Below are 25,988 nucleotides of genomic sequence, written 5' to 3' on the forward strand. Positions count from 1 at the left end.
AAGCAAAGGCTACGAGGTCACACTGCCACCGGGAGCCTAAATAAGCAAAGGCTACGAGGTCACACTGCGACTGACATATCCTGCTCTTTTGGAGGTCTCCTGGTTTATATCAGGACCTTTTGTCCCGGGTGAACTCTTCACAGAGTAACCACCGCAGGTTCACTGTATGTGTGACTTGTCCATGGGCACTCTGCTGAATTTGACCCTCCTGTATACATTAAAGGGAATATATATATATATATATATATATATATATATATACGGGGTCAGTACTTTCCTCAGGGAGAGGACACCTGCGGAGTGCTAAATGGCCTAACCTGAATCTCCGTGTCCTCTCCCTGAGGAAAGTACTGACCCCGTTTAAAGCCTCAGGCCTCTCACCACAGCCAAGCCAGATCACCCTGCTCTGTACTGACGAGGGGCAAAAACCCCGAAACAGCTGTCTGCAGATGGGTCAAAACTTCCCTTTTGGGGAGTAGTCTGGCTTGGCATAACTCCCGGTCAGCTTTTTATATTCCTTAACAGGAGCTAAGCTGATACCAGGGAACATTACCTGAAAAGGTTGTGTAATGAGCTGCTTTGCATATTCCCCTATATACACACATTATATATATATATATATATATATATATATATATTATTATTTTTATTATTATTTTATTTTATTTTTTTATCAACTGATGCTAGTAAGTTAAACATATTTGTAAATTACTTCTATTAAAAAATCTTAATCCTTCCAGTACTTAGCTGCTTTATGCTCCACAGGAAGTTGAGTTGTTCTTTCCAGTCTGACCACAGTGCTCTCTGCTGACACCTCTGTCCAAGTCAGGAACTGTCCAGAACAGGAGAGGTTTGCTGTGGGGATTTGCTCCTACTCTGGACAGTTCCTGACATGGACAGAGGTGTCAGCAGAGAGCAATGTGGTCAGACAGAAAAGAACTATACTACTTCCTGTGGAGCATACAGCAGCTGATAAGTACTGGAAGGAGTAAGATTTTTAAATAGAAGTACCGTATATACTCGAGTATAGGCCGAGTTTTTCAGCACGATTTTTCGTGCTGAAAACACCCCCCTCGGCTTATACTCGAGTGAACTCCCCCACCCGCAGTGGTCTTCAACCTGCGGACCTCCAGAGGTTTCAAAACTACAACTCCCAGCAAGCCCGGGCAGCCATCGGCTGTCCGGGCTTGCTGGGAGTTGTAGTTTTGAAACCTCCGGAGGTCCGCAGGTTGAAGACCACTGCGGCCTTCAACATCATCCAGCTCCCTCTCACCCCCTTTAGTTCTGAGTACTCACCTCCGCTCGGCGCTGGTCCGGTCCTGCAGGGCTGTCCGGTGAGGAGGTGGTCCGGTGAGGAGGTGGTCCGGGCTGCTATCTTCACCGGGGAGGCCTCTTCTAAGCGCTTCGGGCCCGGCCTCAGAATAGTCACGTTGCCTTGACAACGACGCAGATACGTCGCTGTCAAGGCAACGGCTCTATTCCGGGCCGGAAGCGCGGAGAAGAGGCGCCCCCGGTGAAGAAAGCAGCCCGGACCACCTCCTCACCGGACCACCTCCTTACCGGACAGCCCTGCAGGACCGGACCAGCGCCGAGCGGAGGTGAGTACTCAGAACTAAAGGGGGTGAGAGGGGGCTGGATGATGTTGAAGGCCGCAGTGGTCTTCAACCTGCGGACCTCCGGAGGTTTCAAAACTACAACTCCCAGCAAGCCCGGACAGCCGATGGCTGCCCGGGCTTGCTGGGAGTTGTAGTTTTGAAACCTCTGGAGGTCCGCATGTTGAAGGCCGCAGTGGTCTTCAACCTGCGGACCTCCGGAGGTTTCAAAACTACAACTCCCAGCAAGCCCGGACAGCCGATGGCTGCCCGGGCTTGCTGGGAGTTGTAGTTTTGAAACCTCTGGAGGTCCGCAGGTTGAAGACCACTGAGGGCGAATGATGAGAAGAGGATGATGAAGGGGGGGGGGGGGTGGGGATGATGAAGGGGGGTGGGGATGATGAAGGGGGGGGGGGGGGTGTGGGATGATTACAATGGGATGATGAAGGGGGGATGTGTGGGATGATAAGGGGATGTGTGGGATGATGACAAGGGGATGATGAAGGGGGGATGTGTGGGATGATAAGGGGATGTGTGGGATGATGACAAGGGGATGATGAAGGGGGGATGTGTGGGATGATGACAAGGGGATGATGAAGGGGGGATGTGTGGGATGATGACAAGGGGATGTGTGGGATGATGACAAGGGGATGATGAAGGGGGGATGTGTGGGATGATGACAAGGGGATGATGAAGGGGGGATGTGTGGGATGATGACAAGGGGATGATGAAGGGGGGATGTGTGGGATGATAAGGGGATGTGTGGGATGATGACAAGGGGATGATGAAGGGGGGATGTGTGGGATGATGACAAGGGGATGATGAGGATGTTAATGACGGGTCTGGATGATGACAGGGGGGGATGAGGTATTTCCCACCCTAGGCTTATACTCGAGTCAATAACTTTTCCTGGGATTTTGGGTTGAAATTAGGGGTCTCGGCTTATACTCGGGTCGGCTTATACTCGAGTATATACGGTAATTTACAAATCTGTTTAAAGGGGTACTCCGGTGGAAAACCTTATTATTTTTTTAACATTTTTTTTTTAAATCAACTGGTGCCAGCAAGTTAAACAGATTTGTATAATCTTTCCAGTACTTATTAGCTGCTGAATACTACAGAGGAAATTATTTTCTTTTTGGAACACAGTGCTCTCTGCTGACATCTCTGTCCATTTTAGGAACTGTCTAGAGCAGCATATGTTTTCTATGGGTATTTTCTCCTACTCTGGACAGTTTTTAAAATGGACAGAGATGTCAGCAGAGAGCACTGTGTTCCAAAAAGAAAAGAACTTCCTCCGTAGTATTCAGCAGCTAATAACTACTGGAAGGATTAACATTTTTTTTAATAGAAGTAATTTACAAATCTGTTTAACTTTCTGGCACCAGTTGATTTAAAAGACATTTTTTTTTCCCACCAGTATAATCCTGGATGAATGTGACCAGTGCACTTGTTCTCTAATGGTCTGGTTTGGATTCTATTAGAGATATGTTCCTGCTTGTCCTTGTAGTTTGGTTGTATCTGGTTATTCATCTGTACAATGTCTAGTATCCTGGGTATGTAAAGTGTTTTGCTAGTTAATATGGTCGGTATTATGCCCTATCGCAGTGTTTCTCAACCAGCGTGCCTCCAGCTGTTGCAAAACTACAACTTCCATTATTGTTTTTTTTTACCAGGATTTACACAGTAGCACAATTTATGCTGCAATTTTGAGAAAAGGGGGAGGGGGGGGGGCAGCAAGAATGCAACATGTGAACACAGTCTCAGGGGAGGTGTATAACTACTTATCCTGATCCCATAGAGATAACAGTATACAGGTAGAGCTGGAGGGGTGATGTATAACTACAATATATATCCTGATCCCATAGAGATAGCTGCAGTATATGGATAGAGCAGGGAGGGGATGTATATAACTATTATTTATCCGATTTCCATAGAGATACCAGCAGCAGTATACAGGTAGAGCTAGAGGGGAGGTGTACAACTACTATATATCCTGATACCATAGAGATAGCAGCAGCAGTATACAGATAGAACTGGGATAGGAGGTTTATAACTGTTATAAATCCTAATCCCATAGAGATAGCAGCAGCAGCAGCAGCAGTATACAGGTAGAGCTGGAGGGGTGATGTATAACTACAATATATATCCTGATCCCATAGAGATAGCTGCAGTATATGGATAGAGCAGGGAGGGGATGTATATAACTATTATATATCCGATTTCCATAGAGATACCAGCAGCAGTATACAGGTAGAGCTAGAGGGGAGGTGTACAACTACTATATATCCTGATACCATAGAGATAGCAGCAGCAGTATACAGATAGAACTGGGATAGGAGGTTTATAACTGTTATAAATCCTAATCCCATAGAGATAGCAGCAGCAGCAGCAGCAGCAGTATACAGGTAGAGCTGGAGGGGTGATGGATAAATACAATATATATCCTGATCCCATAGAGGTTAGCAGCAGCAGCATACAGGTAGAGCTGGAGGGTTGATGGATAACTACAATATATATCCTGATCCCATAGAGGCAGTATACGGATAGAGCTGGGAGGGGATGTGTATAACTGCTATAAATCTGGATCCCATAGAGATAGCAGCAGCAGCAGCAGTATACAGGTAGAGCTAGAGGGGAGGTGAACAACTACTATATATCCTGATACCATACAGATAGCAACAGCAGCAGCAGTATACAGATAGAGCTGGGATAGGAGGTGTATATTTCCTATAAATCTGGATCCCATAGAGATAGCAGCAGCAGTATACAGATAGAGCTGGGAGGGGATGTGTATATCTATTATATATCCTGATTACATAGAAATAGCAGTAGTATACAGGTAGAGCTAGAGGGGAGGTGTACAACTACTATATATCCTGATACCATAGAGATAGCAGCAGCAGCAGCAGCAGTATACAGATAGAGCTGGGAGGGGATGTGTATATCTATTACAGTATATATCCTGATTCCATAGAGATAGCAGCAGTATACAGGTAGAGCTAGAGGGGAGGTGAATAACTACTATAAATCCTGATCCCATAGAGATAGTAGCAGTATACAGAGAGAGCTGGAGGGGAGGTGCCTTGGAGCAGATGGTTTTTTAAGCTATAGACCTCTAATTGTTGTAAAACTACAACTCCCAGCATGCCCGGACAGCCGTTGGCTGTCCGGGCATGCTGGGAGTTGTAGTTTTACTACAGCAGCTTGGAGACCACAGTCATAGATCGTCATACACATCCTGCCCTAATATATAATCCACCCTATAAAGCAAAGCCTTGTATAACTATTATTGGGTTCATCCCGGTGCCAATGGCGTTTCGAGAATTCCCCTACCGTTACTCCTCGGTAATCTGGGAGTATAAATTAGCGCTCCTCAGACATGAGCCATCAGGCCTAGAATCCTGTGCAGTAACGTTCTGCTTCCTCCGTAATGGAAGAAATAAAACGCATTTCCCTAAATCAAAACTCTGCACCCGCCTGGACTGATAAATGGACGGCAATTATACAGGAGCGCGGCAGCCAGACTGATTAGATCATTTTTTGCGCAAACACATTTTGTCTATTCACATTCTTTCGCCTGGGACGAGGGAATTTGGCTTTGCTATCACTTTCCTGAAGAACTGGTTAAACCACTGTCAGGATGATCAGATAAAAAGGGATCAGCGAGTCACAGCTAAAGTGCAGGACGTGAAATGTTATCAGGATTAAAGAAGCACTCCGGAAATGGTTCTTTGCTTCTATAGTGCAGCATTGGCTATCATTGGAGAATAATATAGAGGTTCTTGTGTATGCCTAGTGCTTACCTGTTTTTTGCTGATGTGGCAGGCATGAGTTTTTTTTAGCCATATTCATTCAGATTTCAGAACAGAAATGATTTTCTACCGTTTTCCTTTTGGCTTTGCAGAGAGAGGGGAGGAAGAGTCTCATCACTGCAATTTTCCTAATGAGACTAACATAGTTGCCTGGTTAGACTCCAGCAAACCATATCCATAAGTGGATTGTTGTCAATTCACACACCGCCTCAGGGGAGGTAATATATATCCTGATTCCATAGAGATAGCAGCAGCAGTATACAGATAGAGCTGGAGGGGAGATGTATAACTACTATATAACCTGATCCCATAGAGAATGCAGCAGCAGTATACAGATAGAGCTGGAGGGGAGGTGTACAACAACTATGTATCCTGATTCCATAGAGATACCAGCAGTATACAGATAGAGCTGGAGGGGAGGTGTATAACTACTATCTATTCTGGAGGGGAGATGTATAACTACTTTATATCCTCATCCTATAGAGACAGTAGTGGCAGTATACAGATAGAGCTGGAGGGGAGGTGTACAACAACTATGTATCCTGATTCCATAGAGATACCAGCAGCAGTATACAGATAGAGCTGGAGGGGGAGATGTATAACTACTTTATAACCTGATCCCATAGAGAATGCAGCAGCAGTATACAGATAGAGCTGGAGGGGAGGTGTACAACAACTATGTATCCTGATTCCATAGAGATACCAGCAGCAGTATACAGATAGAGCTGGAGGGGGAGATGTATAACTACTTTATAACCTGATCCCATAGAGAATGCAGCAGCAGTATACAGATAGAGCTGGAGGGGAGGTGTACAACAACTATGTATCCTGATTCCATAGAGATACCAGCAGTATACAGATAGAGCAGGAGGGGAGGTGTACAACTACTATCTATTCTGGAGGGGAGATGTATAACTATTTTATATCCTCATCCTATAGAGACAGTAGTGGCAGTATACAGACAGAGCTGGAGGGGAGGTGTATAACTACTATGTATCCTGATCCCATAGAGATAGCAGCAGCAGTATACAGATAGAGCTGAGAGAGGAGGGGACTGGGAGCAGCCAGAAGGGATCTGGTAGGTCAATAGTCTTTAAACTGTGGTTCTCCAGATGTTGCACAACTACAACTTTCAGCATGTCTGGACATTTGTTGGCTCGCCGAGCATGCTGGGAGTTGTAGTTTTGCAACATCTAAAGGTCCATAGATAGGAGACCACTGTGATAGGTGATGTTGTCATCCTGTAGTTTACAGGAAGTCAGCTGACTCAGGGCTGGCTACTTCCTTAAACACACTGATTTTCTGGGGGTCAGGCTGGCGACCACATGACACAGTTACATTAATGAATTGTATGGATGCAGCTGTGCTTTAGCTGATGGTGAGTGTGCATGATATGAATAATAAACAAACAACCTGGAGTGTTTCTTTAACTATCTTTGCCAAACTAATTGAACTTTGTTTCCCAAACTATTTCATAACTTCGGAGGTGGCTTCCTGTAAGTCTGAAATATGAGCCTTGAAACATGACTGGGGATTATCTGCTAAACCAGAATCTCCTCTAAACATGAAAGGACCCATCTGTAGACCGCTGGCACCTTGTCAGTACAGAGTAAAGTGCTGGTTGGTTGGGTTAGGGGACTTTGTAGGTCTGACGTGGTAGTGTTCCTCCTTTTTTAGACTAATAAGTTCTCATAATGAGTCTTACAGGCCATGCAATGCTCCTTGGGAAATGGGCATGCAAATAAGCTCTCCCCCAGAAAGAAGAAAGCTGATTCTCTAGTGCCACCAGGTAGTTACCCTGTAGGTCAGTGGGATGTATTCAGTGTACTTAGACCAGTGTTTCCCAACCAGGGTGCCTCCAGCTGTTGCAAAACTACAACTCCCAGCATGCCCGGACAGCCAACGGCTGTCCGGGCATGCTGGGAGTTGTAGTTTTGCAACAGCTGGAGGCACCCTGGTTGGGAAACACTGACTTAGACTTTCGTAATGGAGATCCTAAGTGGCATCTTGCTCCAAAGAGTATCTATCTCTCTGGAGGACCTAGACAGCCACTGATTTCAATGGACACCATGTAATGCCTCATTTTTCCTGTAGTGGCACCATAAAGGGGTACTCCTGTGGAAAAAATTATTATTATTATTTTTTTTTTTTTTAAATCAACTGGTGCCAGAAAGTTACACAGATTTGTTAACTACTTCTATTAAAATATCTTAATCCTTCCAGTACTTATTAGCTGCTGAATACTACAGAGGAAATGGTTTTCTTTTTGGAACACAGAGCTCTCTGCTGACATCACAAGCACAGTGCTCTCTGCTGACATATCTGTCCATTTTAGGAACTGTCCAGAGTAGGAGAAAATCCCCATAGCAAACATATGCTGCTCTGGACAGTTCCTAAAATGGACAGAGATGTCAGCAGAGAGCACTGTGCTCATGATTCAGCAGAGAGCTCTGTGTTGCAAAATTTCCTCTGTAGTATTCAGCAGCTAATAAGTATTGGAAGGATTAAGATCTTTTAAAAGGGGTACTCAACTGGAAAACATACACATATATATATATATATATATATATATATATATATATATATATACCGTATATATTATTATTATTTTTTTTTTTTTAAATCAACTGGTGCCAGAAAGTTAAACAGATTTTGTAAATGACTTCTATTAAAAAATCTTTACACTTCCAGTACTTTTTAGCAGCTGTATGCTACAGAGGAAATTCTTTTCTTTTTTGTCTTGTCCACAGTGCTCTCTGCTGACACCTGATGTCCGTATCAGGAACTGAACTGTCCAGAGCAGGAGAAAATCCCCATAGCAAACCTATGCTGCTCTGGACAGTTCCTGAAACGGACTGAGGTTATAAGTTCTTTTCTGTTCTCTCTGCTGACACCTCTGTCCATGTCAGGAACTGTCCAGAGTAGGAGAAAATCCATATAGAACACCTATCCTGCTCCGGACAGTTCCTAAAATGGACAGATGTGTCAGCAGAGAGCACTGTGTTCAGACAGAAAGGAAATTCAAAAAGAAAAGAACTTCCTGTGGATTATAACAGCAGCAGATAAGTACTGGAAGAATTAAGATTTTTAAATAGAAGTAATTTACAAATCTGTTTAACTTTCTGGCACCAGTTGATTTAAAACATTTTTTTTCCCAGTGGAGTACCCCTTTAAGGGTACGTTCACACGTACGCAGATTTGATGCACAGGATTTTCTGCTCCAGATTTCAATGTAAACTAAATGACTGAGCTTCAAATCTGCAGTTACAAATCCTGCGCATCAAATCTGCGCAGGATCCTGTACGTGTGAACGCACCCTTAAAGGGATCTTCCCATTGCACTCATTGCCAGACTATTGGATGTCGGAGATATTTTCCAGTGGAGTCTCTTATCCCTAGTGACAGGGCCTGTTCTGTATTCCGAGCCGCCTCGCTGTGTAATTATTCTCTTTAGTAGATTGCAGATTAGTAACAATAGACGTCTAACAGGCCGTGAAGAAGTACAGGCAAAACAGTAATTTACCAGCGATCAGTGAAGTCCTTGTAGTTCTATTCCGGGGATTCCTGAGGTCGCAGCCAATTTCACTCGCTGCGGTAGATAGACTATAGACCTTATTTGTGGAGAGTTATTCAACTTCAGCCTGTGTTCGATCTATTGTTTGACTCCTGAAGGGGGAATAATTTTTAGTCAGCGGCACAATTGAGTTCACACAGTTCTTTAGCCCAGTTTTTTGGGTTGTAAAATGGATATTCTGTTGAACTCCATAGTAAATCCGCCATTTGTTCATACAAACATACGTTTTATGGCCATTGTTACAGCTGTGAAATTGGCCTTGACATTTAGCCAGCGGCATTCCACTTGAGCGATAGGTCATCACCCAAGCTGTCTGGCTGTGGCTTACCCCTCTCCTCCCTATACCCTATAGAGTACACATGAACACCCGGCCATGCCAGGAGTGATAACTGTTCGGCAAACCTTATTGAAAATGTATGGGACCATCTTTAGTGATCGGTCTTTGAGGGACAAATTTGGCATGTCTGGACCTTTTTCTCCAGCCGTACTGGGGTGTATGGACATCATAGGCCTCTCAGTTGTGGGGACCCCCCCCCCCCCCCCCCAATCCCTGTCTTTGAACCAAAATGGAGAACCACTATGTATGATCAGCTGCTTTTGTGGTGCTTTCAAGCTGCCATACATCTGGCCATGTCTTTTCCTGACAAGCTCAGCTGTTTGGTGGTCCCAGAAACTAGGGGTATCAGCTGCCCACCCAGTCAGACACGTTTTATAGGATACAGTACTAAAGAATACCAACCATCTGCCCTCCCCCCACTTTTGGCTAACCTACCAAATGTATGTCAGTAAAGATGAAATAGAGTAGAAGTCCCCAACTTAGTCCTCGAGGCCCAACACCCAATGGAGTACCTGAAAAAACCATTGGTGGACCTTGAGGACTAGGTTGAAAACCACTCGAGAGTATGACTGCAGAGTCAGACTCCACTGGGCTTGTTACCAAGGAGACCCAAAGATCTGCATAGGAACTGCATACACATAACAGGAGATCTCCGTTCCCTTTGCCATTGACTATGTTAGTTTTACTATTGACTGTCTATAAAGGGGTACTCCGGTGGAAATTTTTTGGTGGAAATCAACTGGTGCCAGAAAGTTAAACAGATTTGTGAATTACTTCTATAAAAAAAAAAAAAAAAAAAATCTTTACCCTTCCAGTACTTTTTAGCAGCTGTATGCTACAGAGGAAATTCTTATCTTTTTTAATTTCTTTTTTGTCTTGTCCACAGTGCTCTCTGCTGACACCTCTGCCCGTATCAGGAACTCTCCAGAGCAGCATAGGTTTGCTATGGGGATTTTCTCCTGCTCTGGACAGTTCCTGATACGGGCATCAGGTGTCAGCAGAGAGCACTGTGGACAAGTCAAAAAAGAAAAGAATTTCCTCTGTAACGTACAGCTGCTAAAAAGTGCTGGAAGGGTAAAGATTTTTAATATGAGTAATTTACAAATCTGTTTAATTATCTGGCACCAGTTGATTTAAAAAGAAAATGTTTTCCACCGGAGTACCCCTTTAAAAGCTGAGAAGGTTTTGACAGATCTCGAATGTTCACCCATTCTACTTAGTCCTCATTCAGGGCCGGTGCAAGGGTTTTTGCCACCCTAGGCAAAAGCTAATTTTGCAGCCCCCTTGACTCTGCCCATTGGTCCACCCCACCTTACTACTGGGGTGACACACTGTAACAAACCTCCTCCTCATGTAATCTCCTTACTACTGGGGTGACACACTGTAACAAACCCCCTTCTCATGTATTCTCCTTACTACTCGGGTGACACACTGTAGCAAACCTCCTCCTCATATAATCACCTTACCACTGGGGTGACACACTGTAACAAATCCCCTCCTCATGTAATCACCTTACCACTGGGGTGACACACTGTAACAAACCCCCTTCTCATGTATTCTCCTTACTACTGGGGTGACACACTGTAGCAAACCTCCTCCTCATATAATCACCTTACCACTGGGGTGACACACTGTAACAAACCCCCTTCTCATGTATTCTCCTTACTACTGGGGTGACACACTGTAGCAAACCTCCTCCTCATATAATCACCTTACCACTGGGGTGACACACTGTAACAAACCCCCTTCTCATGTATTCTCCTTACTACTGGGGTGACACACTGTAACAAACCTCCTCCTCATGTAATCTCCTTACTGCTTGGGTGACACACTGTAACAAACCTCCTTATGTAATCTCCTTACTACTGGGGTGACACACTGTAACCTCCTCCTCATGTAATCTCCTTACTACTGGGGTGACACACTGTAACCTCCTCCTCATGTAATCTCCTTACTACTGGGGTGACACACTGTAACCTCCTCCTCATGTAATCTCCTTACTACTGGGGTGACACACTGTAACCAATCTCCTCCTCATGCTGCTGGCTGAACAAGTGGTTCGGATGCTGGTTTTCTTACTTTTTTTTGCAGCAGACAGGGCAGCGCCCCCCATCAAGAGGGCGCTCTAGGCGGCTCCCTATTTTGTCTATAGGCAGAGCCGGCCCTGTCCTCATTGCTTCTATTCTGGAACTTCTCACTGCCAGGTAGTTATAGGCCAGAATTAAAGGGGTTTTCCACCATCCAATCAATAATTTTCTTTCTGTTTTTTCTTCTGTTCTTATTGCCTCTGAAGTTATTTGGTCACCTTTTGGTATCGGTAACTACGTCAGTACCAAAGTACAAGGTACAAGTAGCAAGGTGATGCCCGCTGTGTAACCACAATGTAAACACATAATAGCATTCAACCTTTATAGTCTCCAAGCAAGCACTCCTATAGGCCGGTAGTCTCCAAACTGTGGACCTCCAGATGTTGCAAAACTACAACTCTTAGCATGCCCGGACAGCCAACAGCTGTCCGGGCATGCTAAGGGTTGTAGTTGTGCTGGCTATTTTTCCTTTTGTTGCAAAACAACCTAATACACAGGTGCCCGCTGCTGTGGCAAATACAAAATGTACAAAAAAGAAAGTTGCGACAGCACTCTAGGTCAAAAAATGGAGGCTCTTAGCGCACTTTTTGATCAAAATGTGTCCCCCCCCCCCCCATACACCACGTGGTGGATGGGGGGGACACACATTTTGATCAGAAAGTGCGCTAAGAGCCTCCATTTTTTAACCTAGAGTGCTGTCGCAACTTTCTTTTTTGTACATTTTGTACTTTTGCAACATCTGGAGGTCCACAGTTTGGAAACCACTGCTTTAGATGGTTCAAACTCGACCTAAAGGGGTACTCCGGTGGAAAACAATTTTTTTTTTTATTAAATCAACTTGTGCCAGAAAGTTAAAAAAAAGATTTGTAAATGACTTCTATTTAAAAATCTTAATCTTTCCAGTACTTATCAGCTGCTATATGCTCCACAGGAAGTTCTTTTCTATTTGAATCTCTTTTCTGTCTGACCACAGTGCTCTCTGCTGACACCTCTGTCCATGTTAGGAACTGTCCAGCGTGGGATAGGTTTGCTATGGGGATTCGCTCCTGACATGGACAGAGGTGTCAGCAGAGAGCACTGTGGTCAGACAGAGAAAATAAATTAAAAAAAGAAAAGAACTTCCTGCGGGGCACACAGCAGCTGATAAGTACTGGAAGGATTAATATTTTTAAATAGAAGTCATTTACAAATGTGTTTCACTTTCTGGCACCAGATGATTTAAAAGAAATTGAGTACCCCCTTTAAATCCCATTATTTGGTGGAAAAAGATATTACGTGGCACTAGATAAAGACTTGAGGAATCCAAGTCGACACTTGACGTTGGAGATGCCGAATCTACGTAATGAGTCGCAGAGCGCAGACCTCGCCGCTTCTATGTGGTTGAGCGCTAATGTCCCTTCTGTTCTTGGCAGGGGAAGATATGGCCATCCTGTTCGCTGTTGTTGCGAGGGGAACCACCATATTGGCGAAACATGCCTGGTGCGGAGGAAACTTCCTGGAGGTGACGGAGCAAATCCTGGCCAAGATCCCATCGGAGAATAACAAGTTGACCTACTCTCATGGCAGGTGAGGCGCTGCATGTATTATTATACTGTTCTTGTTCTCTCTGGAAGTTGCGATTATGACTTGCATGTGTATTCCATATTTTTTTTATTTTTTGCATTTTTTTTGTGCATATGTCTACTTTTTGAAATTGCATAGCAAGTGCCAGGAGCGTCAGTGGAAGGAGAATGCTGTGGATTATCCTAACAACTGGTGGGGGTCTCTGAGCCACTACCAGTACTATCTTCTAAAGCCCCTTTCACACTGCCGTTGTGCCCCTATCAAAAGATCCGTTAGGCCCTTATTTAATTACGGTATTATTTTTTTTTTTAAAGGGAACCCCCCCCCCCTGGAAAAAAAAAATTTCAGAAAGTTAAAGGTGTACTCCGGTGGAAATCATTTTTTTTCTAAATCAACTGGTGCCAGAAAGTTAACCAGATTTGTAAATTACTTCTATTAAAACAATCTTTACCCTTCCAGTACTTTTTAGCAGCTGTATGCTACAGAGGAAATCCTTTGCTTTTTGAATTTCTTTTTTTTGTCTTGTCCATAGTGCTCTCTGCTGACACCTCTGTCCGTATCAGGAACTGTCCAGAGCAGGAGAAAATCCCCATAGCAAACCTATGCAGCTCTGGACAGTTCCTGACACGGACAGATGTGTCGGCAGAGAGCACTGTGGACAAGACAAAAAAGAAATTCAAAAAGAAAAGGATTTCCTTTGTAGCATACAGCAGCTAATAAGTACTGGAAGGATAAAGATTTTTTAATAGAAGTAATTTACAAATCTGTTTTAACTTTCTGGCACCAGTTGATTTAAAAAAACAAAAACAAAAAAGTTTTCCATCAGAGTACCCCTTTAAACAGATTTGTAAGGTACGTGGATGACGTCATTGTGATTTGGTCATCCTCAGAACATGAGGCATCATCCTTTTGTTAGTTAAGATAATAACTCCCCATAATTGTGTTTTTTACACACTCTTGGGATAAATCTACCACTCCATTTTTGGATATTTTTTTTACAAGCCAATGAGGGATGTGTTCACACTACCACATACAGGAAGCCTACTTCGGGCAACACTATCCTCCGGGCCGAGTCATGCCACCCTAAACATACGGTTCTTGCCGTCCCTGTTGGTGAGCTGACTCGAGCCCGGAGGAATTGTTTGTCTGAAGACGCTTACCAAGCAGAATCGGACACGGTCTGTCACAGTTTGCATGACGGGGACTATCAGCCCTGGTCACTGAATAGAGCTAAACGTAAAGTCCAACTTACATCTAGAACAGGTCTTCTCACGGTCAAACCTCAACAATCTTCTTTGCTGCCTTCCCCATTTAAGCCCACTTTTGTCACTACATACCGCTTACAATTTAAAGGGGTACTCCGCTGCTCAGCGTTTGGAACAAACGCTCCAGCGTTTGGAACAGTTTGTTCCAAACGCTGAGCAGTGGAGTACCCCTTTAATATCATAGCAAAGTTTTTGCCAGTACTACAACAGGATCCTGTATTAAATAAATACTTACAATCCGGTGTCAATTTCTCAAGTAGACGGGCCCCGAATCTAACTGATCTGTTATCTCCTAGTGCCCTTCCATCCTCGCGCAGTTCCAAAGCCCATTCTTCCTGGTCATCTATGAGAGGATTATTTTTTTTTTTAAATGCGGTCAAGCGAGGTGCGTTTTATGTGAACTAGAGCTGGGCGGTACCAAGAAAAATATGTATCACTGTATTTTGTAAGTTATGGCAGTTCCACAGTATTTAACTGTATTTTCCACCCCCCCCCCATCATGTGACCAATGGGCGCTGCTTCTCTAACTCCCCGCCCCCCAGTTTATCAGTCCAGCGCTGCGCTGTCCCCCACATCGGGAACTAATCAGATTACCCGCCAGCAGATTACCCGCCAGATTACCCTCCTCGTCCTCCTGTGAGTTGCGGGCCTCCGGTACTCTATACTGTACCACATATTCCTTGTGCCCGGGCTGCCAAAATAAACAAAATAAACTTTAACTCGCCTTCCTACGTTCCCCCGTTGCTCCAGTAACTGCTTCACGCTTGGGATGGGAATGTCACAGAGCCGTCAGCCTATCACCAGCCGCAGCGATGTTCCGCCTCTGCCAGTGATAGGCTGAGTGCACTGTCATTTTGGCAGCCCGAGCACAAGGAATATGTGGTACAGTACAGAGTACCGGCGGCCCCCAACTCACAGGAGGACGAGGAGAGCAGCGCTGGTGGGTAACATGATTAGTTCCCCGATGTGGGGGACAGCGCAGGCTGGGCTGATAATTCATTGGGGGGGGAGAGAAGCAGTGCCCACTGGTTACATGATGGAGGGGGTGGGGGTAAGAGAAGCAGAACAGCGCCCGCGAGTCACATATGATTAGTTCCCCGACGTGGGGACAGCGCGCTTCGGCTGATAATTCATTCAAGGTGGGGGGGGGGGGGGGGGAAGGGGCCAAACCGGTAGTGCGGTATGGGAAAAATTAATATCGTGCAGGAAAAAATGTTGGTATTCGGTATGAACCGGTATACCACCCAGCACTAATGTGGACACACGCTTATAACCACCACCATCAATGTGACTGAATCCAAAATGTCTGCTAAACAGCAATTCATTAATGGCCAGTCGGCCATGTGGTATATAGGATATGCTGCAATATCTACTATAGAGTTGAGCGAACTTACAGTAAATTTCCTCATAGTGAACCTCGCAGCCCGGCTGTTGATTAGTTTAGTCTGCGTAAATTAGTTCAGCTTTCCAAGGGCTCCAGTTGCCTGGAAAAGGTGAATACAGACCTAGGAGATCTAAGACTGTCATCCCAGACTTTTCCAGGAAATCGGAGCCCTTGGAAAGCTGAACCAATTTACGCAGACTAAAATAATCAAGAGCCGAGCTGCCAGGTCAATTTACTACGAGTCAATTTACTGTAAGTTCGCTCAACTCTAATCTCCTACATCGGCAGTACAAAAAGGTCATCGAAGGAAAGGATTCAGGAACACTCGAGAGGTCTACTCTATAACAATTCTTCCAATGTTTCGTAGTATTGAAGTAGTTCAGCAACCAGAAAGAGGTGGTGACCGCATTAAAATCTTACATTACAGAGACATTTTTTGGATTTACTTGCATACGTTTCAGCCGCATGCTCTCAACTAGAGATGAGCGAACTTACAGTAAATTCGATTCGTCATGAACTTCTCGACTCGGCAGTTGATGACTTATCCTGCGTAAATTATTTCAGCCTTCAGGTGCTCAGGTGGGCTGGAAAAGGTGGATACAGTCCTAGGAAAGAGTCTCCTAGGACTGTATCCACCTTTTCCAGCCCACCGGAGCACCTGAAAGCTGAACTAATTTATGCAGGAAAAGTCATCAACTGCCGAGCCGAGAAGTTTGTGACGAATCGAATTTACTGTAAGTTCGCTCATCTCTAGTCTCAACCTAAGATCTGATGTTATTTTGCATTATTAGATGTATAAGTTACTATTTCTTTACTACTACTTTACTACTTTTCACTATGGAGCTTGTATTATCTAGCTCCGTTATGGAGCACACTGTCATGCTTTAGCCATGGTTTTCAGTGGATAAGGGGATTAGGCTTTGAAACCTTTTAGGTTAGGTTCACACTACGGAATCTCCGGGCAGAAAATTTCCGCCTGTAGATTTGGAGTGTGGCCAGGGCTGACTGAATCAGTCGGCGCTAGGACCGTGTGGACACTGCGGTCTCCAATAGACTGCAATGTGTTCCGCGAGTATTTCCGACTGAAGAAAGAGCAACGCCATTCTTCAGGCGGAAATTTCCAAGCGGATTTTCCGTTCACAAATTCCGAAGTGTGAATTTGTGAACGGAAACCCATTCACTATACAGTACATTTTAGCAAGCGGAATTTCTGCCTGCAATTTCAAAGTAGAATTGCAGGCGGAAATTCCGTAGTGTGAACCTAGTCTTAGGGTTAAACCCTTAGTTGCTACCAGCAGACCTGTTCCTTTTAGCCCTATACAGTGGTCCCTCAAGTTACAATATTAATTGGTTCTGGGACGACCATTGTATGTTGAAACCATTGTATGTTGAGACCAGAACTCTTTGGAAACCTGGTAATTGGTTCTAAAGGCACCAAAATGTCATCCAAAAATAGGAAAAAGTGAGAATTTAAAGAAAAATAAGTAGATAACTAATACAGATAAAGCAAATCCTTATATATAAAAGTAAGAAAGATCTGCTGGGAGCTGTAATCACTGTCTATGTCAGTGTTTCCCAAGCAGGGAGCCTCCAGCTGTTGCAAAACTACAACTCCCAGCATGCCCGGACAGCCAAAGGCTGTCCGGGCATGCTGGGAGTTGTAGTTTTGCAACAGCTGGGGGCACCCTGCTTGGGGAAACAATGGCCTATGTAGAGGACAGGAGCTTCTTCGGAGTCCTGTACAGTACAGGTAGTACTGTAACATGGAGTAAAGAAACATGGAGTCGCCCTCACCTGGTGTCCAAAGGAGCAGCTAACCCTGGTACAGGTAAAGAGTACAGAACATGTAATACCTCCCTGTACTGTAGGGGGCACTACCAGACACCAGTCAGTGCATACACTTCAGTAATACAGGTAAAGAGTACAGAACATGTAATACCTCCCTGTACTGTAGGGGGCACTACCAGACACCAGTCAGTGCATACACTTCAGTAATACAGGGGTTTTACCAGTGAATGTCCATTCTGATTGGTCAGATCTTCCAGCCATTGACACGTTTCACAGATCTGGACTGTCTGTAGCATTGTCTGGTTTCAACTTACGATGGTCCAGAAAAGACCATTGTATGTTGAAACTATTGTATGTTGAGGCCATTGTAAGTTGAGGGATCACTGTAATACAGAATAAAATAAAAATCAGTTAAATGAGAACTCCAGCAGAGACATTAACTTATCTGCAGGATAAGGGGATAAGTAGCTGATCGCAGGGGTCCGACTGCTGGGACCTCCCATGATCCCTGTGGACAGGACCCAGGCACTGTCAGTGAGGAGCACGTGTAGATTACTGGTAGACAACACGCACTCCATTTATTTCTATGAGAGTGCCCATAATGCCCGGGTCTTTTCGCCACTCTAGTAAAAATGAATGGAGCGCGTACCGTCTGCGCTCCTCACTGGGACTCCCGCAATTGGCTACTTATCCCCTATTCTGTGCATAGGGGATGAGCAAATTTTTGCTGGAGTTCTCCTTAAAGGGGTACTCTGGCCCGAAGACATCTTATCCCCTATCCAAAGGATAGGGGATAAGATGTCTGATTGCGGGGGTCCTGCCGCTGGGGACCCCTGCAATCTAGCATGCAGCACCCACCTGTGAGCACTGCAGGAAGCGCTGGAGGCTCCGAGTCTTATGCCTCCCGACCACAGGGCTGGAGTATTGTGACTTCACGTCCCCCCCCTCAATGCAAGTCTATGGGAGGGGGTGTGATGGCCGTCACGCCCCCTCCCATAGACTTGCATTGAGGGGCGGGGCGTGACATCACACGGGGGTGGAGTCCGATGTCACAATACTTCGTCCCCATGGCCTGGAGGCATAAGACTTCCTACAGTGCTCACAGGGGGGTGCTTCATGCTAGATTGCAGGGGTCCCCAGCGGCAGGACCCCCGCGATCAGACATCTTATCCCCTATCCTTTAGATAGGAAATAAGATGTCTTAGGGCCGGAGTACACCTTTAAAACATTGTTCTTGGAGTAAGGACTCCTAATTTATAAGGTGCTGAAATGCAATACTAAGGACAGCCACAGCTGTATGGACAGCGCTGTGCCTGTACAGTGGTCCCTCAAGTTCCAATATTAATCGGTTCCAGGACGACCATTGTATGTTGAGACCATTGTATGTTGAGACCAGAACTCTATGGAAACCTGATAATTGGTTCTGAAGCCCCAAAATGTCATCCAAAAATAGGAAAAAAGTGAGGATTAAACAAAAATAAGTAGATAACTAATACAGATAAAGCAAATCCTTACATATAAAAGTAATAAAGATCTGCTGGGAGCTGTAATCACTGTCTATGTAGAGGACAGGAGCTTCTTCAGGGTCCTGTACAGTACACAATGTCCTAAAAATTTAACATGGAGCCGTCCTCACCTGGTGTCCTAAGGAGCAGCTAACCCTGGCACAGGTAAAGAGTACAGAACATGTAATACCTCCCTGTACTGTAGGGGACGCTACCAGACACCAGTCAGTGCATACACTTCAGTAATACAGGGGTTTTACCAGTGAATGCCCATTCTGATTGGTCAGTACTTCCAGACATTGACACGTTTCGCAGTTCTGGACTGTCTGTACATTGTATGTTGAGTCTGATTTCAAGGTACAATAGTCCAGAAAAAACCATTGTATGTTGAAACCATTGTATGTTGAGGGATCACTGTATTAGCATTGTGGGGTCAAAATACTACTGATCATACTCCGATGGCCTATTTCTAGGCCAGTATTTCCAACCAGGGGGGCTGCCAAAGGCTGTCCGGGCATGCTGGGAGGTGTAGTTTTGCAACAGCTGGAGGCACTCTAGTTGAGGAAACACTGTTCTAGGCAATTGAACTGCAGTTCAGTATGGAGGTTGCATATTAAAAATCGATCTAAATCTCTGCTCATCTTGGGCTATGTAGCCACGGTCCTACTCAGTGAGTGTCAGTCCTCTTTTTGTGTACACTTTTATACAAATAGCGGTCAAACATGGAGTAGGACCACCCACTGGACTGCATTGTCAACAGGACACGTTCCAAGTCAGAGATCTACAACTGAATGTATTGGGACAGGTCTGCACTACTATGTATCAGCCAAACCTGCGGATTTCTGCTGGACAGGCCAACAGCCCATGTTGGAGAGAAGGATCAGACATGTTGGGTTTCAACTGCCCAATCCTTTTGTTCTTTGGGAGATAAACCGGAAGAGTCTGGCATCGTCTTTCTTCCCGCTCCCTATTCAGACACCCGCTCAGACGCGCACTTGTTGCATGTGTATGTTGGGATCAGGAATAAGAGCTGTTGGCTGAACCAGTTCTGGTAGATTTTACCCAGTGGGCTCCAAACTGTGGACCTCCAGCTGTTGGCTGTCCAGACATCCCAGGAATTATAGTTTTGTAACAGCTGGAGGTCCACAGTTTGGAGACCAAGGCTTTAGGCCTAATAAAGAATACAGTGGACTCTTAGGTAGGAGGGTATAGTCACTTATCAGTGGCTTCTGGTTTGCATTGTGGTTGGGGAGGGAGTAGCAGTCCCCCAGTGATGAACTCATCTTCAATGTTATGTATGATTGTTATACTCACTTACACTTGTCTTTTGTGTCTGCTCTTATTACAGTTACCTATTCCATTACATCTGTCAGGATAGAATTATCTACCTTTGCATCACAGATGACGTGAGTACTTATTGTTTTATGGAGTCTTGGGATAGTCACTCTATACAGTCGGCTTAGGCGCCGATAACACTGATCAATGCTATGTTCTGGCATAGCACTGTACAGTCATAGCAATTGAAAAGATAGCATATAATTGTCCCCTATAAGGACTTTAAAAAAAAAAAAACACCTAATAAATAATTAAAAAAAAAAAAAAAAAAAAATATAATGTAATAGGCTCCACCACTAATAAAATGTAAAATCACTTTTTTTCCCAAGTAAAAACATGTTAAAAAAACAAAACAAAAAAAAAGACATACACACATATTTTAGTATCGCCACTTGTCCGAACTATTCAAATATAATGTTTACGATTCCGCACGGTGAACAGCGTAAACTTTTGATCATCAAAATTCTAAATAAAAAGCGATCAGAAAGCCCCATCTAAACAGAAATGATACTGACCACGGCACAAAAAATGAGTCCTCACAAAGCCCTGTATACAGAAAAATGTATTAGTTATAGGGGTTATATATATAATATATCTATAGATATATCTATCTCTATCTATATAGCAATTTTAAAGGGGTACTCTGGTGGAAATTTATTTATTTATTTTTTTAAATCATCTGGTGCCAGAAAGTTAAACTGATTTGGAAATTATTTCTATTAAAAAATCTTAATCCTTCCAGTACTTAGTATTAGCTGTTGAATACTACAGAGGAAATTCTTCTCTTTTTGGAACACAGTGCTCTCTGCTGACATCATGACCACAGTGCTCTCTGCTGACATCTCTGTCCATTTTAAGAACTGTCCAGAGTAGGAGAAAATCCCCATAGCAAACATGTGCTGCTCTGGACAGTTCCTAAAATGGGCAGAGATGTCAGCAGAGAGCACTGTGCTTGTGATGTCAGCAGAGAGCTCTGTGTTCCAAAAAGAAAAGAATTTCCTCCGTAGTATGCAACAGCTAATAAGTACTGGAAGGATTAAGATTTTTTTTAATAGAAGTAATTTACAAATCTGTTTAACTTTATGGCACCAATTGATTTAAAAAAAAAAAAAAAAAGTTTTCCACCGGAGTACCCCTTTAAACCTACTAATATTCTTAAATAGAATGAGACCTATATAAATTGGATTTTGTTGTAATCATAATGACCCACAGACTAAAGATAAGGTCAGCAAAGTGCACTATGTAGAAACGAAAAAAAAACAAAAGTTCCAAAGTTTAGGTTTTCTTTTCTTTCCTGGCTTCGCCATAGATTTTGTAGATTTTGTGATAAAATGAGTGATGTCATTACAAAGTAGAATTGTTAGCGCACAAAACAAACCTCGTATGGGTCTGTAGGTGGCAAACTGAAAGTGTTTGGGATTAAAAGGCGAGGAGGAAAAAAACAAAAAACAGAAAAATAAAAAATCGCTGCGTTACGTCCATTAACGTATTGAGCGCTTCTCATTTTCAGGATTTTGAGCGCTCCCGGGCCTTTAATTTCTTAAATGAAGTAAAGAAGAGGTTTCAGACAACGTATGGATCCAGGGCACAGACCGCGCTCCCCTACGCCATGAACAGCGAATTCTCTAGCGTCCTGGCAGCGCAGCTGGTAAGTGGATCTAAGAAAACGAAAAATGTTAAAGGGGTACTCCGCCCCTAGACATCTTATTCCCTATCCAAAGGATAGGGGATAAGATGTTAGATCGCCGCAGTCCCGCTGCTGGGGACCCCGGGGATCGCCGCTACGGCACCGCGCTATCATTACAGCACTGAGCGAGTTCGCTCTGTGCGTAATGACGGGCTATACAGGGGACGGAGCCGCGTGATGTTATGGCTCCGCCCCTCGTGACATAACGGCCCGTCCCCTTAATGCAAGTCTATGGCAGGGGGTGTGACGACCGCCGTGCCCCCTCCCATAGACTTGTATTGAAAGGGGCGGGCCGTGACATCACGAGGGGCGGAGCCATGACGTAACGATGCTCCGGCCCCTGTACCGCCCATCATTACGTGCAGAGCGAACTCGCTCTGTGCAGTAATGATAGCGCGGGGATCCCGGGGCTCCCCAGCAGCGGGACCGCGGCGATCTGACATCTTATCCCCTATCCTTTGGATACGGGATAAGATGTCTAGGGGCGGAGTGCCCCTTTAAGGATACGTACATAGAGCTTTGAGAAACAATTCTGGAAAATCTATGAAACGGTTTAATGAACGGTGGCATAGATGGAAGTGAGAAATTTTTTTTTTTTTCATTTCTCTCTCTCCGTGTTCCAGGGGTGGTGGGGGGGTGTTAGGGGTTAAAATACGGCATGGTTGTGGATTATTGTTTTGGTTTTTAAGTAATATTGTTATGTATTACGATCTTAATGTTGAAGCTGTATGTGAAAATTTGAAATTAAATATTTAAAAAATAAATAAATAAATAAAAGCATACGTACATAAATCTGTTACACGAAATATAAAAAGCACCATGGATTAGGGGAGATAATGAACAGAATAGAAGCTAAGGAGGAGGCCTGAGCCCAGCTATGGGGGAAGGGGGCCGCCATTGGTCATGTGATGATCACAATCTCTATAAGCCGTTCACATGGGAGCATGTGACCACCACAGTGAATACATACCGGCCTCCATGTGACCACACACAGAAGACTTATTTTTTTTGCTTTGTGTCTTTATCTTCGGAATTTTAGTACAATGGACTGAAGAGTCTTATACAAATATAGCAGATATGTCCTATAGTTATTATTGGATTATAAAAATTACCTATAGCCTTGTCCAGCAACCCCCAGACTGATATACAACACCCTATACTGCAGTGTTTCCCAACCAGGGTGCCTCCAGCTGTTGCAAAACTACAACTCCCAGCATGCCCGGACAGCCGTTGGCTGTCCGGGCATGCTGGGGGTTGTAGTTATGCAACAGCTGGAGGCCCCCCTGGTTGGAAAACACTGACCTATGCTATATACTACTATATAGTCCAACATGCTGGGAGTTGTAGTTTTGCAACAGCTGGAGGCACCCTGGTTGGGAAACACTGACATATACTGCATACTACTATATAGTCCACCATGCTGGTAGTTGTAGTTTTGCAACAGCTGGAGGCAGCCTGGTTGGGAAACACTGCTATACTGAGTCAGTTGCTCATAGTTGATGTTTCCTTTAGTTTATTGCTAAATTTGTGAAATGTTAAAACGTACCTGTCAATAATTTTTTTTAATTTTTAATTTTTTATATTGACAGGTACGCTTTAACATTTCCAAAAATTTTTTGCAATGAACTAAAGGAAACATCAACTATGAACAATTGACTCAGTGTAGCAGTGTTTCCCAACCAGGGTGCCTCCAGCTGTTGCAAAACTACAACTTCATAGCATGCCCGGACAGCCGAAGGGAGTTGCAGTTTTGCAACAGCTGGAGGCACACTTAATGGGAATACTACTGCAGAGCATGTGGGGGGGGGGGGGAAATTAAGTAAAATAAAAAAATTTAAAACTGCAACTCCCTTTGGCTGTCCAGGCATTCTTGGAAGTTGTAGTTTTGCAACAGCTGGAGGCACCCTGGTTGGGAAAATCTGCTATACTGAGTCAGTTGCTCATAGTTGATGTTTCCTTTAGTTTATTGCAAAATTTAAGAAATGTTAAAGCGTCCCTGTCAATTTTTTATTTTTTATATATTGACAGGTACGCTTTAACATTTCCCAAAATGTTGCAATAAACTAAAGGAAACATCAACTATGAACAATTGACTCACTATAGCAGTGTTTCCCAACCAGGGTGCCTCCAGCTGTTGCAAAACTACAACTTTCCAGCATGCGCGGACAGCCAAAGGGAGCTGCAGTTTTTTATTTAATTTAATTTTTTCCCACATGTTCTGCAGTAGTATTCCCATTTAAGTGTGCCTCCAGCTGTTGCAAAACTGGAGCTCCCTTCGGCTGTCCAGGCATGCTGGGAAGTTATAGTTTTGCAACAGCTGGAGGCACCCTGGTTGGGAAACACTGAGTCAGTTGCTCATAGTTGATGTTTACTTTAGTTTATTGCAAAATTTTTGGAAATGTTAAAGTGTACCTGTCAATAAAAATTTTTAAAATGTAAAAAAAAATTCACGTTCTGCAGTAGTATTCCCCTTTAAGCGTGCCTCCAGCTGTTGCAAAACTGCAACCCCCTTCGGCTGTCAAGGTATGCTGGGAGTTGTAGTTTTGTAGCAGCTGGAAGCACGCTGGTTGGGAAACACTGTCCTAGACGCATATCAAAAGTTTTTATTGAGCGTTCAAACCCCGACCAATCATGCGAACAAGTAGGAAGAGAAGTGCCAACCAGGATTTACATCATGATTCCGTCCTGGTCATGTGACACAGAATCGGGAGAGAATGTGCCAAGTGGGCCCTGTTCTCGCTCGTTCTCATTCTCGTGATAGGTCGGGATATGAACACTTAGACCCCAGCCGATCAAGAGTTTTGACAACACATCTAAAGTTTTTTTCCATGACAGCGCCCATTTAAAGCACCGCTGTCACTTGACTTGACCCTTTAAAGGGGTACTCGGTGGAAAACTTTTTGTTTTTAAATCAACTGGTGCCAGAAAGTTAAACAGATTTGTAAATTACTTCTATAAAAAAATCTTAATCCTTCCAGTACTTATTAGCGTCTGTATACTATAGAGGAAATTATTTTCTTTTTGGATTTCTTTTCTGTCATGACCACAGTGCTCTCTGCTGACACCTCTGTCCATTTTACGAACTGTCCAGAGCAGCATATGTTTGTTATGGGGATTTTCTCCTGCTCTTGACAGTTCCTGACATGGACAGAGGTGTCAGCAGAGAGCACAGTGGTCAGACAGAAAGGAAATTCAAAAAGAAAAGAATTTCCTCTGTAGTATACAGCAGCTGATTAAGTACTGGGAGGATTAAGATTTTTTTTTAATAGAAGTAATTTACAAATCTGTTTAACTTTCTGGCCTCAGTTGATAAAAAAAAAAAAAAAAAAAAAAAGTTTTCCACAGGAGTACCCCTTTAAAACTGTGCACACTGTGTGATCGTTGTCTACATGTTTAATGCAGCTATACCTTAAAGGGGTACTCCACCCATAGACATCTTATCCCCTATCCCCAAAGGATAGAGGATAAGATGTCTAATTGCTGGGGCCCGCCACTAGAGGCTTGTGATGTCACGGCCACGCCCCACTTGTGAGGTCACGGCCACGCCCTCTCAATACAAGTCTATGGGAGGGGCTATCACGCCACCTCCCATAAACTTGCATTGAGGGGGCTTAGTCATGACCTCACGAGCGGGGTGTGACTGTTACATTACGAGCCTCCGCATCGCCAGTCATCCGGCACGGACCGAAGTTCACTCTGTACACCGGATGCCTGGGGTGCCGCAGCCGAAATAGCGGGGATCCCCAGTGGCGGGACCCTCATAATCAGACGTTTTGTCAATAGAGATCAATTGATATGTGTTGAAATGCGGTTTACAAGGATAGAATGGCATTAACTCAGCAGATGAAAAAAATCGTCATGTGAATACTCAACTCTTAAAGGGGTACTCTACGCCCCCCACAATGCAAGTCTATGGGAGGGGGCGTGGCGCCTGCCACGCCCCCTCCCATAGACTTGCATTGAGGGGGCGTGGTGTGACATCACAAGGGGCGTGGCTGAGACATCACGACCCCCGCAGCCCGCACCCAACGTTCGGAACAAAATGTTCTGAACACTG

General features: G+C 44.3%; 1 protein-coding gene across 2 annotated transcripts in view; it reads left to right on the plus strand.

Annotated features, from left to right (window-relative positions):
• VAMP7 (vesicle associated membrane protein 7) overlaps positions 1–25,988 on the plus strand; it is a 52,064-nt gene that overhangs the window by 14,354 nt on the left and 11,722 nt on the right. Inside the window, exons 2-5 of one of the 2 annotated variants that reach the window (XM_056539857.1) lie at positions 5,500–5,625; positions 12,817–12,970; positions 20,258–20,315; positions 21,755–21,892. In XM_056539857.1, the coding sequence (XP_056395832.1) occupies positions 12,825–12,970; positions 20,258–20,315; positions 21,755–21,892 (342 nt within the window). In that variant the 5' untranslated portion in view covers positions 5,500–5,625; positions 12,817–12,824. The remainder of the gene's footprint in view (positions 1–5,499; positions 5,626–12,816; positions 12,971–20,257; positions 20,316–21,754; positions 21,893–25,988) is intronic. The other variant, XM_056539856.1, reaches the window with a different exon arrangement.

This window comes from Hyla sarda, chromosome 9, assembly GCF_029499605.1.
Source record: "Hyla sarda isolate aHylSar1 chromosome 9, aHylSar1.hap1, whole genome shotgun sequence".
Taxonomy (NCBI): domain Eukaryota; kingdom Metazoa; phylum Chordata; class Amphibia; order Anura; family Hylidae; genus Hyla; species Hyla sarda.